Consider the following 15,543-nt stretch of genomic DNA (forward strand, 5'->3'; position numbering starts at 1 on the left):
CAAATATTACTATAACCTAACGAAAATACCAAAGTACGATCAATAAAAAAATCCAGGTAATGTTTTGAATTTCTCTAAATCAAATAGTGTTGTAGAGCGGGGTCGGTTGTTATGAGGGCTGTCGCGTGCGCGCGCGGTGAATGTGTTTATTTATGAGTTGTACCGAGCTTCTGCGATTTATGACGATAACACGACTTTGTACTGTGACACATTTTAGATAGTTTTAAATGGTTCTTGTGGTGTTTACTTCTTTATTTTTGTTAATTAGTTGCTGTTAGCATAGTGGTTAGCTCGCAATGTATAATATTGTACAAAGATAATTTATACGAAACTTTGTCGAGAAAACATTTTCAAAGTTCTTCATAAGACACTGCACTGGAAACGAGATCCTTTACAATCTTGTATGAGAACTTATAAAAATGAAAACTATATTCGATGTACATAGAAAAATTTAAACAGTAGGGATTTAATATTAAACATTAAAATGTCAAAAAACTCAATTCCCGGCCCGCAATTGGCCAGCGTGGTGGACTAATCCCTCCCCCTCGTTTGGGAGGAGACCCTTGCCCTGCAGTGGGACAGAAATGAGTTATTGAAAAAAGCTCAATAAATATCAGTAACTAAAACAAATCTATGAAAAACATGTGTCATACAGTATTGCTTACTATAAACACCAAAATAAAAACCTTATCGCTTTTCTTCACAAATTCGAACCTGCGACCTTATTGCGACTTAACAACCGGCCTTAAATGGGAATCGAATTCCACACAATGCTTGCGATTGGATCAATTAGGTGCGGCCGCGGTTGCTCTAAATCAATTATAATGCTGTATCTGCGATCTTGTATTAAAGTAGTTTATATTATTTGTTACTGGGCAAAAGCTTTGTTGTTTGTATATTGGTTAATTATACGATTATAAGAGTACTTTACTAACCTCGGTTTCTGAGGTACATTTAGCGATAGTTTATCTATTCGATAGCGTTAAAATCATGTAATAAACGCACTTGTATAAATAGACTACTGCTAAATGTATTCAGATACTGGGCATAACGTTAATAAGGCTTTGCTGATAAAAATTGATGAGTTATCATAATCATCTTTTGAATTTGAACTGCCTCAGCCGTCAAACAATAAATTTATCCATATACTATACACTGCAAATCAAGGCTCTTGAAGGTAACTATCGATTTGATATCTATGTTTTAAAAAGGTTATAACACCTTAAGTAATTATATTTTGCGATTTTATATAATATTTCGCGAAAGAATAATTCCGCAAAAGGATATTTAGTCACACGAACAATTTAGTAAAGGCCCGTATAACTATTGTTCATATTATTTTAAACTACAAAAACACCCAAAAACACCATCATTTTCAACAAAATCAGACTCAGCATTACAAAAGACTCATCTATCCTACTCTCTAAGCAATTATTTACCCCATCGATAACCATTAAGCTAAGAAATACTTAATTAATATCAAATACATGTTCCTTGTGAGAGCCACACACGCAAGCTAAGAAATTATTTATCTACCGGTTAGATATTAGTTAAATTTATTGCCCTGTCGGTAGGACACGGGAGGCGATTCCGGGTTGTTATTGTAGTGTACCTGGTTACTGTTTTATGTAGGTGTTAGGTTAAGTAGTGTTGTCTAGGTTGTTTTGTGGATGGGTGACCGTGTATAATACATATTTTGTTGGTCTTGTAGGTAATTAGATTGAAAAATCTTTATTGTAATTAAAAATGGTTCTGAAGATTTTTGTTGTATCAAACGCTTAAGGTTTTTCAACAAGTTTTAGCCAGTTTCGACTGTTTTTCAAAAAAATTATTAAAGTTAAAAACTTGATGGTCAGTTTTGATAGATAAAAGATGCAATAACAAATTAGGCCTAATATGGTCAAACTCTCCTAACACAGTATTTTAGAAAATTTCAAAATATATCTTAAATACCACATTTAATTGACATGTACCCAAAAACAAGCCTAAGCTTTTCAAACCACAATTATTTTACCCAAAAACTCTCACTTCAAAAACTAGGCTTTACCTAAAATCGAAAGTTATCAAAAGGGGCCGTCCTCAATCACACCATTACTATCAATTGGTCAGATTCGCTACACTCCCAAATTACTGCATTCGCTACGGTGTAAATGTTCTTGCGATTGTCGGATATTCAAATGAATGTTTAACTCTCTCTTCGAAGACCCTAGGGTCAAAATGATAAGACCTTCGAGCTGATGATATATAGGGTGAGAATCCAAGTTTCTAATGTTATTGAATTAAACAGTATCCAATACAATTATTTATTTGACGTTGCCTGTTTTCTATTTAAATTGAAAGTTTTGTATGGGAAAGTTTTCTTACTTGTGTGTTGTTCAATTAAAAGGGCAATGCATTTTTGGTGAGAGAAATGTATGTGACTTTAGATCACAATGTTTTGACTTTTAGTCCTTTATTGGAAGAAGTGAAATAAAGAGAGAATAATCGCAATTTCTGTTAAAGTATCTTCTAAAAATTGTATTCTAAATAGGGATGCCGCCAATAAGGGAAATTTGGAAAGGAAAAGAGGAGGCCTTGGCCCAGCAGTGGGAAATTCAAATAGGCTAAGGAAAAAAAAATAGGTTATACTAGATTTAGATACTATAAACGGTTCATATCTTTATTAAATCGGTTGCCTTTTTAATTAGCTAGTTCTATTGCCTGTTATTGCTTGTTATATCTGCAAAGTTATAGTGTTTATTATTAGATCTTATCATAGTTTCTCTCGGACTGTTTGCTTGAACAAAAACCTGCTGTTAGCAAGCAGGTTTTGTACGTAAAAATAGTGTAGTATTACTATTTGATACAATCATTTCGTAGTATTTACATTCCTTAATTGCGCTTTGAACATAATAAATTGAGAATAATAAAAAAAAACCGAAAACATACATTTTTTTTCTTTCTATAATATTTACTTATATAAAAAGCAAATACAGCATATGATTTTGATTATCAAGAATTCCTGGTTACTAAATAATATGATTTTGCGTAAATCTTAGTTCAGTCTGTTTGATGATATCATCCTATCATTTATGTGCTATCATCTTTATGATTTTGTGTTTGTTGTTGTACCAATCTACTTCAAGATATTGGAATATTTCAAGTGATCTCAGCACATAGATATTCTCATCATCTGTGCATTGCTCGGCCATTGACCTTGGCCAGTTTCCGTGCCCTCCGGCGATACTTTCACTGAACACATCCCTCTTATCGAGAGGTTTCTTACTATCATTTCACACATATACACTTAGGCTGTTATTTTAAAACAGTTTGAGGTGCTTAGTATATAAAGAAAGTTATTAAAATTTACTTAATATTTTACGCGGTCATGGGCAAATCGACTTCATCTGGATAAGTATTAGATAGCGTAACAAGTGGGATTTTGACAGATTTTGTCGTACATGTACCGCCACATAGTTTATCCCATAAAGATTTCGTATACCTGACCCTTCGAGTGTTCAATTCGAAACGTGCAGGAGAATGGAACAATAAAACTTCGACGTAAAAGATAAATCAATATATTCCTAAAAAATAAAAATATAATGTAAAACTATCTTATCAAACAAAAGTACTATTATCAAAATAAAAACTAAATATCGAAAAATTAACACGGATCAGCCTCAACTCGTGGCAATCACTTTTATTTCTTTCCTTTCCCCTTTCCTTTTCCTTTCGGTTTCTCTACAACCGGTTCCGGTATCGGTTCCGGTTCGGGGGGAGGAGTCGGTGGTAGTTTCTTATCAGGATATTTCCTTCTAACATAATCTGCAAGAGCAGGTATATTGACTGTCCTCATCGCTCCAGCGCCAGGTCCGCGGAACACGAACATTATCTCATCGACCAGTTCATCCCCTAAAGTACACCCTTCCATCTTGAGAACGTCCAAAAAGTCTTTAGCTTTGATCATATTGACTTTATTCTTCTCCATTTGGAAAGCTAATAGTCCCAGGTCAAATGTACTCTTTTTATTCTTCTTGGATAAGAAATCTACTCTATTAAGCACCAGCTCTCTGGCATCAGGTCCTACTGCTATATAAGACCCGATAACGTTTCCATAAGTGACAGTCAATTTAGGCTTCGCATGTTTCACTTCTTGCAACAGCTCCATAAATTTCATATTAACTGTAATATTGTCCATATACACACGTTGCACTTTAACGTTCCTCTGTTTCAGTTTAGTAAGAACAGTAATTGCATCTTGAGGTGATAGAGGATTATTAGATAGATTCAGTGACATCAGTTTCGGCGCCTTCCCCAAACCTAGTATAAGAGTTTCTATGGATTCGCCTTCTAATTTATTGTTACTTAGGTTCATATGCTTTAAGCCTTTTGTAGTTAAAAATACTCTGATACCTTGGGCTATTCGGAGTCCACACAACGAGTTCCACGACAAATCCATTTTTTTCACAAATTTTGTGTTCTCCATTATAGCAATGAGGAAGTAATTTGTTCCTGGTGTGTATAGGCTATTCCAGGATAGATTCCAATGGGTGAACTTGTTATGGGTTTCGAAAGCTTCAGTTAAAGGCGCTAGACCTTTGCCACTTATGTTGTTGTGACTCAAGTTAATCATCTTGATGTCAAGTCCTTGGAACACAGCCGCTGCTATATACTTTATTGCTTGGTCACCCAACTCATTACCGCCTAAGTTTAGTGCACGTAATTTCCTGTTACTCAATAAGCTGACCATCAACATCTGACACCCTTGAGGTCCGATGCGGCATCCTGACAGGTTCAGCTCAACTAAAGTGTGGTTTGTAGTCAACATCTCTCCTAAATGGTAACAAGAATCCACGTTCAAGAAGTTATCAGTAAAATTGAGTATTTCTACAGTTTTATTGAATCTCAAAGCAATCGCCATAGCACGTACTCCGTAAGGATTGACGCCGTAGTACCGCAAATCTATTACTTTACCCAAAAGACCTCTGTAGAACATTCCGCAAGGACACTGATCCATATCGTCGCAGATAGCTAAGTAAAGTTTTTGACCGTCATCAGGGTATATCACTGGATCTTCAGGCTTAAGTAACGCGTCTATTATACCTGGGTCTTCAATAGCTGGGTAGTGGTAGTAAGGATGTCTCATGACTGAGCTTGCAGACATCCCAATACATAAGTTACACATCTCGCCGGTTCCAGGATCATACAGGCCTTCTTCATAAAGTAGTTTTTTAAGATTGGGTTGTTCGTGCACCATTTCGAGCGAAGGCCATTCATCCATCGGTGGGTCTTCTGAACTCTCGACCTCAACCGCTTCGAGGACGGTTTCCACCTCCTGTGACTGCTTTTCCGAGGAGTTTTCGGAATCCATTGTTTAAATTGTTGTTCAAAATAAATAAAAATAATATTAAAATAAATCTTGCTACACAAAAGAAAAAACTTTAACAAAGTAATGTCATATTACATTTTTTTTGACAAAGAATTTTTTGTTTATACTTTTAGTACTTTTCTAGCATGAACAAAAGAGGTAGCTTTATAATTATCGAAATATAAAAAATCTAGCTGTAGTCGGCAGCGTTTGTCGGGTAAAATATACGTTATTGTCATTGGTATAAAATAACTTAAAAAAATAGAAAACGAATCAACTAACGATATTAAATGTTTATTAGTGTTCATATTTTAATATTTATAAGATGTTCAAATTCACAAGCGCAAAGGTTTAATGGTTGTTTAATTACGAACGCTGATAGCGTGCGCGGGCGCATACAGGCTTTTACGATAGTTTAATTATTATGAAACCTGCAGGTATATGAAACTCACTTGGTAATTACTTCTTTATGTTTGCTCAGATATATTTATTTTATACAGGGCTATAACATACTATACTATCTATACCTACATACTATTAATAATGTACACTGTAGAAAAGTTTGTATTATATTAACTAACCTGAAGAATCTTTCAAAAAAGATTCATTACTCATCGACAATTGATAAACAAGATGAATGTCAAAGATAAAAAAATATATAATGACATATTCTAATAGTGTCAAATTGACAATACTTTGTTAATATTGTATTTTCTTTTGTGCTTCTTTTTTACCTAAATTTTGCTTAAAAACTTCTCGAAACGAAACAAACAACAACAATGGATTCCGATACAGAACTAGTTAAGGTGGAAGAAGTAGTGGAAGTGGTCTTCGAAGCTGAGGTCGAGAGCTCCGAAGACCCGCCGATGGACCAATGGTCTTCGTTATTCGCCATTGGCACCGAGGAATATAACCCGAAGAAAATACTCTACGAACAAGGTCTTTACGACCCAGGGACAGGGGACATGTGTCCCGAGTATATCGCAATGTCAGCCAGCTCAGTCCTTCGCCATCCATACTACCACTACCCAGCAATCAAGGATCCCGGCATTAGAGACGCGTTGTTAGAGCCTGAAGAACCAGTCATTTACCCCGATGACGGCCAAGAACACTACCTCGCTCTCTGCGATCAAATGAATGAATGTCCAGTCAAAATTTTCTACAAGGGCTTAGTGGAATCAGTTATCGATTTGAAGTATTACGGCGTCAGCTCTCGCGGCGTCCGCGCCATGTCTCTGGCTTTAAGATACAATAGATTCGTGACGATCATAAATCTTACAGATAATTTCTTGAGCGTCGACGCTTGCTTTCATCTAGGAGAGATGCTCGGTACTAATAATACACTAGTAGAGTTAAATCTAACTGGGTGTCGAATCGGCCCTCAAGGGTTTCAAATGTTGCTAGCCAATTTACATGTCAACAGAAGACTTAGTGCACTTGGAGTTGGCGGAAATGAACTAGGTGATTCTGCTATGACGCACTTGGGCAATGCTGTGTTCCAAGGACTTGGCATCAAAATGATCAACCTTAGTAACAACAACATAACTGGTAAAGGTTTAAATCCTTTAACGGAAGCATTTGAGACTCGTAACAACTTCACTCATTGGAACCTAGCCTGGAATAACTTGTATTCTCCGGGAACCTACAATTTCCTTATCGCTATTCTAGAGAGCACAAAATTTGTTAAAAAAATGGATTTGTCTTGGAACTCGTTGGCGGGTCTTCGAGTGGCCCAGGGTATAAGAGGATTTTTATCAGCTAAAGGCTTAAAACATATAAACTTAAGTAATAACAGATTAGAAGGGGAAGCCATCAAAACAATTCTGAATGGTCTGGCGAAAGCGCTGAAACTGTTGTCAATAAACTTTTCGTATAATCCAATGTCAGTTCAAGATGCTATTCTGGTTCTTACAAAAGTAAAGCCAAAGAATGTGAAAGTGCTACGTGTATACATGGAGGGTGTGAATGTTAGTCCAGAATTCATGGAGCTGCTCGCTGAGCTGAAACAAGCAAAACCAAAGATGATCATCACACATGGAAGTGTTGTTGGCGGATTTGTGGCCGTTGGTCCTGATCCTAGAGAATTGGTGCTGAACAGGATGGACTTCTTGTGTAGGAAGGCCAAGAAGAGTGAGTTCGACATGGCTTTGTTTGTGCTGCAGCTGGAGAAAGAAAAAGTTGGTTTTATGTTGATGAAGGACTTGATGTATGCTCTCAAAATAGCTGGTGCTCCTCCGTCTGAGGATCTACTTGATGAAATGGTGTACGTGTTCCGTGGTCCGGGCACTGGGCAAGCGAGGACCATAAATATCCCACTGTTAGTTGATTATGTTAAACGTAAATATCCTGATAAGAAACTGCCCCCCACTCCTCCCCCTGAGCCGGAGCCTGAACCGGTACCTGAAAAGGGTAAGGGCAAGGGTAAAGACAAGGGTAAAGGAAAGAAGTGATTGCTATTATATTGTATTTTCATTAATTATTATTAGTTTTATGTTTAGATGATTTAGTTTGTATTGTACTATGAATGTTGTTTTTAAGTAGGTTTTTCTTAATTTTAGAGTTAATATATGATGTTATATTACATGCATTATTTTAATAATTTTTTTCACTACATACTTTCCTTTTTCTTGAGCTTACTTAAACTTCGATGTTTGTTTTGGTTAGTCAAAATAAATATGACCTTCTTTTCTAGCAGCTTTTATAAGTTGTTCTTGCTAAGACGTCACTGTCAAACAATTTTGATTCAGTCAAATACTGCTATTGTTTACCAAGATAAGAAATAAAAGATTTAATTTTATTTTCCAAAATGTCTTCAAGCATTCTTTTAGAAAGCGAAAAACATTCAGTAGAAGTTCTCTTTGAAAATAGTGACGATTCTTCTATAGAAGTTCCACAAGAAGAATGGTCTTCTTTGGTCATTGAAGAAGAGAAAAACATCAAGAAGATTCTGTATGCTGAGGGCTTATATGATCCTGGGAGCGGAGAAGTGTGTGCCAAGTATATACCTTTATCTGATAGTGATATTGCCAGACATGTGTACTATAAGTACCCAGCAATCGTTGACCCTGGAAATAACCAAGCCCTTTTCGGTCCTATACCAGTAACCGAATACCCTGATGATGGACAAGAGAGATACCTAGCCTTATGTGAAGAAATGTCCATACCAGTAATTCGAAGTTTCTACAGATCGCTGCTTACTACAAAAGTGGATCTAAGTTTCTACGGGCTTAGTATGAAAAGTGTCCGAACTATATGTGTATCGTTAAAGAAGAATGAGTATGTTAAAAGTTTAGATTTGACAGACAACTTCTTGGATATAGATGCTTGCTTTCATATAGGTGAAATGTTAGTTTACAATAAAAGTATAACAGAATTAATTTTACGTGGATGTAAAATTGGACATCAAGGAGCTAAGGCGTTATTAAACTTTCTTCCTAAGAACCCACGGATCAAAAAGCTAGATATATCTAAAAATGAAATTGGAGATAACGGAGCTGAGCATGTAGCTAAAGCAATACTTCAAGGTATGCACATACCAGAACTAAATCTAAGCAATAATTGTATCAGTGACAAAGGTGTTTTATCTCTCACTGAAATGTTCGAAATATTCACTAAACTGACACATCTTAATCTATCAAATAATATTATTTCTGAGCCAATTACTATTTTAAAGCTATGCAGGGTTTTAGCAACAAGTAAATTCTTTCTTGTATTGGATTTGTCCTGGAATTGCTTGAGAGGTTCTCGTATTGGTGAAGCGATTAACTTGTTGCTTAAAACCTCTCCGTCGCTTCAATATTTGTTTCTAAATAATAATAGAATAGACGACGAAGCTGCTAAACTTATAGGGAAAGGTTTAACCAAAGCTAAGAAAATTGTTACTTTAGACTTATCGTTCAACCCACTAACAAGTAGCGATGCATTCAATTTGTTAGAATATCTAAGCATGCGTAAAGTGAAACTACAAAATTTACTTTTAGATAATGTAGTTGTTGATGAGAAATTTGTAGAAACTCGTGAAAAAATACTAGCGTTACCGTTTCGCAAGCTTTCTGTTGTCACTCATGGTCATGTGCGGCCTAAGATGTCCTTCGAACTGAGAGATATGAGGCTTTTATTACTAAAAAGAGCTGATGCCATCGGCAGATCAGGAAAGAAGAAAGATCAGGTCGACTTTCCACTAGTAATTTTGGAAATATACAGAGATAATCCTGACCCAAAACCTGTCAAAGAGTTCACTCGAGCCATTCAAAGTTTCGGTTTAAAGTTAAACGATGATTTTAATGATCAAATGTGTATTGCTTTCCCCGGGCCGAGGGCTAAAGGGAATGTAAAGACTATAAGTCTGGAAGCTGTAGTGGACTATATTAAGCGTTTGTGGCCGGATAAGAAATTGCCTCCGTTGCCTCCAGAACCTCTCGTTCTCCCCCCCATTCCGCAGAAACCTAGCAAAGGAAAGGGAAAGAAGTAATCTTATTTTTTAAGTTCAAGTTTTATTCTGTAAGTTTTTACATAGTTGTTAATTTGAATAAATGTTAAGATATTACTTTACATTTTTTGTTGTGTCATATGCACTACGGTTATCTATACTTATAATAAATCTGTAGAGAGGTCAATTCTGTACATTGAATATATTTAAAAAAAAACCAATGGGGGATGTTTAGTAACGGATACTGATACCGAATCTGCAATTTATAATTTTCTTTTCTGTCTGTCTGTCTGTCTGTCTGTCTGTCTGTCTGTCTGTCCTCCGTCTGTATGTGTCGCTATCACTTAAAAACTACCGAATAGAATGCACTGAAATTTGGTATATGCATAGAATAAGTAGTGGAGCAATTTCTAGGATACTTTTTATAGCATAAAATTTCAAAGATTTTTAGAAAATTGAAAAAAATACGTAGAATTCGTTCGAATCTGCGTTTCCCTATAGAGACCATAGATGGCGTGCAATCCATTTCACAACATTCGCATAAAGTAACGCGGCGCCTGCCGTATCGATACCTGTTGTTCGCACCAACCAATAGATGGCGTTATAGTCCGCAACGAAGCATGTTTTTTCTAATTAATTTATTTGATGGCTTTATTAATAAAAAAATACCTTTCAAACATGCTATACATTTATAAGATTTTCAAACATAAATGTTGTATGATATATTACACAAAAATGTTGGTTTACGTGGGTCCGGTGCGATCGGGATATCCTAGATGGCAAACCGAGTAATTTCGTTTGTTGTCGTTGTTCGCCGCAACTAACGGATGGCGTTGTTGTTCGAAATACATAACCAAATTAATTGGTTGCATTAAGGAAATAAATTGGATAGCTATGAAACAGACTATGTGGTAAGTTTAAAAAAATAAACAACGGATGATATATAAAAAAATAATTACGGGTTACGCGGTTTCGGACGTATCATCGCAAGTATAGGTACATTATTACGCGTGTGAAGAGCTCCGGCGCAGATAGGTTTGTCCTGTACCTATAAAAATATTCTGAATCAGACGGGTAAGCAATGGTCAGTCTATAATAAGGTATTATATTTTACACTGTAAACTGGTACGGATACAGACGAGAGCGGAAAAGAAGCTAACCACAGGAAATCAGGCCTGCCTGAGCCTGTGTCACATTGTGTGCCCTTCAGGTCTCTTTCGTAAATAACCATTAGATGACAAAAGAGTTGTTAGCATTTTAATGTGTAGGTGTATCGAGTGCTTCGCAATTCGCGTGCTCAAACGAATAAGCTACAGTACGAAATTCGCGCGAGCGGAGCTGCACGGGTCAGCTAGTAAATAAATAAATATTTTGGGACAACTCACACACGGACATCGGTTTTCAAACTAAGCAGAGCTTGTACTGGTAATCAGATAACTGATAAACGTACTTATATACTTCTAAATACGTACTTATGTAAATAAAGTTCCAACCAGTGTCAAAACAAATACTCGTGCTCATCATACAAATATTTGTCCCGGGTGAGATTCGAACCCGTCACACGCGGCGCTACGGTTATTGCGGCGAGGTGACCACTGCACCAGACATGCAGTTATGCGCAGAAAAGATTCATGTATTTGATTGAAACTTGTAGGACTTTCTTTATTACTCTACCTATCCTGATGAACACAAGCCTTAAGTTTCTGTATGTATTTATCTTATGTATGTATCTTCAACAATATGTATATGATTTGCATCATAGACATGAGACGACAAGCATGACGTGTTTCCATTGTAAAACGTCACAGGACGGACTTATTTAAATAACTACAGTTTTTATGTTTTTAAACTCTCGCGACTAGTACACATAATATTATAATGCAACGGGTCTTATACGCGATTGAAAATTTAAAGGTTTGGATACCTTATTTGCTGCCCGACGTTTCGATCGCATTACAACGACTGTACGTTGGACGTTGTAATGCGATCGAAACGTCGGGCAGCAAATAAGGTATCCAAACCTTTAAATTTTCAATCGCGTATAAGACCCGTTGCATTATAATATTATGGCTACAGTTTTGTTCCATATCAATTTACATATAAATAAATAACCTTGTATTTCTATTATTATAGTAAATATGTTATTATGAAGCGTGACTAAATTGACTTGTTATATAACCGACTATATATTATTATATGCAGGTATATTATTATTGTATCCATACTAATATTATAAATGCGAAAGTAACTCTGTCTGTCTGTCTGTCTGTCTGTCTGTCTGCTACTCAATCACGTCTAAACTACTGAACCAATTTGCATGAAATTTGGTATGGAGATATTTTGATACCCGAGAAAGGACATAGGCTACTTTTTACCCCGGGAAAATGATGCATTTCCCGGGAAAATTCAGAAAATTCAACGAAGTCGCGAAAAATCAGTATAATAATGACATTGAATTAACAAAATTCCGTTGTCATGGCAACTGTTTTAATGGCGGATATGCCTTAGCGCGATTTCGTTATATTAAGAGATATAAATAATTTTGAGAATATTTTTCGTGAAAAAAAAAGAATATTTTATATCATCACGCTACGACCAATAGGAGCAGAGTAACAGTAAAAAGTGTTACAAAAACTCTCTTATGAGACGCAAGCGAAGTTGCGCGGGTCAGCTAGTAATAATATATAATCTAAAATAATCCTGTTATTAAATACGAGTAGTTCTAGTGTTATATAAGTGTCCTTTACGTAAGATAGTTGAGGAAGCCCTATGAAGTCTTGTAGATGTATATCTTTATAATTTTAGTACTAAAGCAATAGCGAACGAGTTTCAGTGATTTTTATTATGCTACTAGCTGACTCATGCTCGCTTATAATAATTTATAATAGTTTAATACATACATAATATCACGCCTTTTTTTCCTTAGGGTTAGGCGAAAACAACCGCCTCTTGGTACGATCCTTACTTCCATAAAATTGTTTTTTTTTTCTTATACGAGTAAAGTCGACTCCGTCACTAAGAATTGCTCTTGTGTCGCGGGGACTTTTACAAACATACAAGCCACTATTACCGTTTGAACTCGAGTTTTTACCAATAACGTCCAGTCGCTTCGCCCTGAAAGCGCAACAGTCAAACAATATTTTGCATTTATAATTACTAGATATACTTGTGTATCTATCTATAGTATGCCTACCATTAACTCTCGTTAGGTTATTAAGAGTAGTGGTAAGACCCCTGTTGTTAATCTCAATCTGGTCATGCGCGGATTTTAACCCCATCCTTTCTGATGCATATTACCGATTGGATCCGTGTACCCTTCTATGGAATTTCCTTGAGGCATTCCCATCTTTAGAGGAGTAGGTTAAACACATTAGTTTCTAATTTCTCAAGATAACAAGATATGAAAGTCTACTCGCCTGTTATACCTGAAGGTGTATACATAAGCATATTTCACTGTTCATATAAATATACTGAAAATGAGAAAATACTGTAACGCAAAATTTTACAAATCTCAGGGCATCATTTATCGATCCTTAGGCTGCTACTAAGAATGTTTTGACATTGGAAAAGGTTATAGCGAGTCGAAAATCAAACCTGCGTCCTCGTAATCATACACTTTGTAGTCTAAGCTCTCTAGAGCACCGGGGAATCGAACTTAGGAATACACACTTGAACCTAAAACAATAAAGAAAAAAAAAATAAGGCAATAATGAGAAATAAATGATGATATATTAAGCTATCTATACACTGTACAACACAGGCAAGCAAATTGTGTTGCGAACACACACACGGCGCGGGCGCACGGTAGCGTGCGTCACGCGACCGGGACTTGTCCACTTTATTATTATTTATTGGTTTCCAATAATCTCCCACTAGATATACCGCGTATTATAAGTGTATGCACACATATGGACTTTGTGATAGAACATCCGAGCATTCGCTTACTTGGAAAATCTAGATAAAGGTTTCGCTTTGTTATGTCACTTCATTATGCATTTAAATGAAACAAGGCTGAAAATTTTGAGAAATTACTATTGTTGTGAATGGTATAAGTACGTTTATAACTATAGGAGGTGATCTCTTTCTTTATGCCTAACATCGATCGTATTAGTCTTAAGCCATATATTGAGGGAGAATTGATCGAAAGACTATCAAATGCATGAAACGAAGGCCTCAGTTTTAGCCCACGGTTTAAATAAATGAACTCAATAGGACGTCGAAACGGGAAAATAATGGATATAAAATACATAGCCAAAAAGAAACATGTTTTAAATAATCTTTTGACTTTTAGTTAATTTGTTGTAAGGCATCGAATACAGTGTTGAACATGCGCGTATTTCACGTTACAAGTAAAAGTGAACATGTGTTTGCACCTCACCACGTCGCTCGGCTGCATTCCTACTCATTTCGAGTGAGATGTTAAGTGTAGTGTTGCGTTTTCTGATGCCATGTGAAACATCTAAGGGCTGCCGACTTGTTACTAATACGTCTTTAAAACCTTTCTTTTTGCTTTTGAATAAGTTTGTCTCATAATTATAGCCTGAGAACTTAGTAGAGAGGACTGTTTGCAAGGTACGCGGGCGAAATAAAATTTAGAGTTTAGAATCAGCCACAAACAATGAAATCTACTGATCATAGTTCTGTCTGGCCAGTCTTATATTAGCTTTGTAAATAGCATCCAGTCTAGTGGTTATTGGTCTTTTGGAAGAGGCCTTCCTGCAATGAGTCGAATGATTATGATTATCTCTCTCGGTCTCGGTCGTAATAAAAGCGTGAAACTTAATAAATATCGTGTCTCCATTAAGATAAATTATTTATTTTTATAAAAAGTTACGATTAATTGTGAAATTAAGTCATTTAAAACATACGCTGGTGACCACCAATCCCAAAGAACGTTTTTATAAGTAAATAGGAATTAGTCAAAACTATCGCACTACAAAATCAAACATCCGTGTTTGTATTAACCAATATTGTAAGCCCTGAATGACTGTAGTAGTATTACGAAAGAAATTTTCTGCAAGGCAATATCCTAGATCGTAATCTGAGACCTAGGTATTTGAACCAGAATGTTGGGAACTTGGTTTAATATTATACTTATTGGTTCAACAACGTTATTTTATTCGGAATGTTGTTATTCTGTATATTGTCTTTTGGGTTATGGGTCAGATGGCAAGCATTCTATAGAAATACAGCCTTATTATATACTATAGCGGCCCGCCCAGGCTTTGTCTGGTTTAAATACTTATTTTACAAAAAAAAACGTTTACAACTTTTACACATAAACCTTCCTCTTAAATCACCCTATCTATAAAAAAAATCCGCATCACAATCCGTTGCGTAGATTTAAAGATCCAAGCATATCTAAGCAAGCAAGATAATAGACATAGGGGCAGACGCGAGAAGCGACTTTAGTATAACTAAGTAGTGATTACGAGGTCTACTAATAACCTACGATAGCAAGAAATAAGCTGGGTATAAATGAATTTAAAAGTATTGAGACGCTCAATAAGAAAAAAAGGAATATGATGATAAATAAATGCTCTGATTATTGTGTTGTGCTCGGCCACTTTCATTGGCTCTCGCGGATTAAATTCTCGTGCGGATATTTTATTAATGAACAATAAATATAATAAGGACTTTTGACTTTGATAGTAATTTGTTAAGATGTAAATATATTTATTATTTTCCCCTTTCCGAGCTAGTGGTAGATTCAGTAATTGTAACGACTATCATAAGTGTCAATATTTGACCTAAAGGAATAAATGAT

At 35.9% G+C, this 15,543-nt stretch overlaps 4 protein-coding genes across 5 annotated transcripts in view; 3 read left to right on the plus strand and 1 right to left on the minus strand.

The window, feature by feature from the left end:
- Positions 1 to 15,543, plus strand: part of osp (myosin phosphatase Rho interacting protein outspread) — a 271,454-nt gene that overhangs the window by 152,442 nt on the left and 103,469 nt on the right. The window lies entirely within an intron of this gene.
- LOC142987817 (uncharacterized) lies at positions 3,554 to 5,396 on the minus strand. The gene has a single exon (XM_076136755.1). It carries the CDS (start codon positions 5,348 to 5,350, stop codon positions 3,680 to 3,682), a length of 1,671 nt encoding a protein of 556 aa, XP_075992870.1. The 5' UTR covers positions 5,351 to 5,396; the 3' UTR covers positions 3,554 to 3,679.
- LOC142987819 (uncharacterized) lies at positions 6,037 to 7,802 on the plus strand. The gene has a single exon (XM_076136756.1). It carries the CDS (start codon positions 6,127 to 6,129, stop codon positions 7,795 to 7,797), a length of 1,671 nt encoding a protein of 556 aa, XP_075992871.1. The 5' UTR covers positions 6,037 to 6,126; the 3' UTR covers positions 7,798 to 7,802.
- Positions 8,140 to 9,818, plus strand: LOC142987832 (uncharacterized). Its single transcript, XM_076136771.1, has one exon. It carries the CDS (start codon positions 8,154 to 8,156, stop codon positions 9,816 to 9,818), a length of 1,665 nt encoding a protein of 554 aa, XP_075992886.1. The 5' UTR covers positions 8,140 to 8,153.

The sequence above is a fragment of the Anticarsia gemmatalis genome, chromosome 4 (genome assembly GCF_050436995.1).
Source record: "Anticarsia gemmatalis isolate Benzon Research Colony breed Stoneville strain chromosome 4, ilAntGemm2 primary, whole genome shotgun sequence".
Taxonomy (NCBI): Eukaryota; Metazoa; Arthropoda; class Insecta; order Lepidoptera; family Erebidae; genus Anticarsia; species Anticarsia gemmatalis.

Excerpts from the sequence above, each read along its gene's own strand:
- LOC142987819 (XM_076136756.1), top strand. The coding sequence starts at position 6,127 with ATGGATTCCGATACAGAACTAGTTAAGGTGGAAGAAGTAGTGGAAGTG.
- LOC142987817 (XM_076136755.1), bottom strand. The coding sequence starts at position 5,350 with ATGGATTCCGAAAACTCCTCGGAAAAGCAGTCACAGGAGGTGGAAACC.
- LOC142987832 (XM_076136771.1), top strand. The coding sequence starts at position 8,154 with ATGTCTTCAAGCATTCTTTTAGAAAGCGAAAAACATTCAGTAGAAGTT.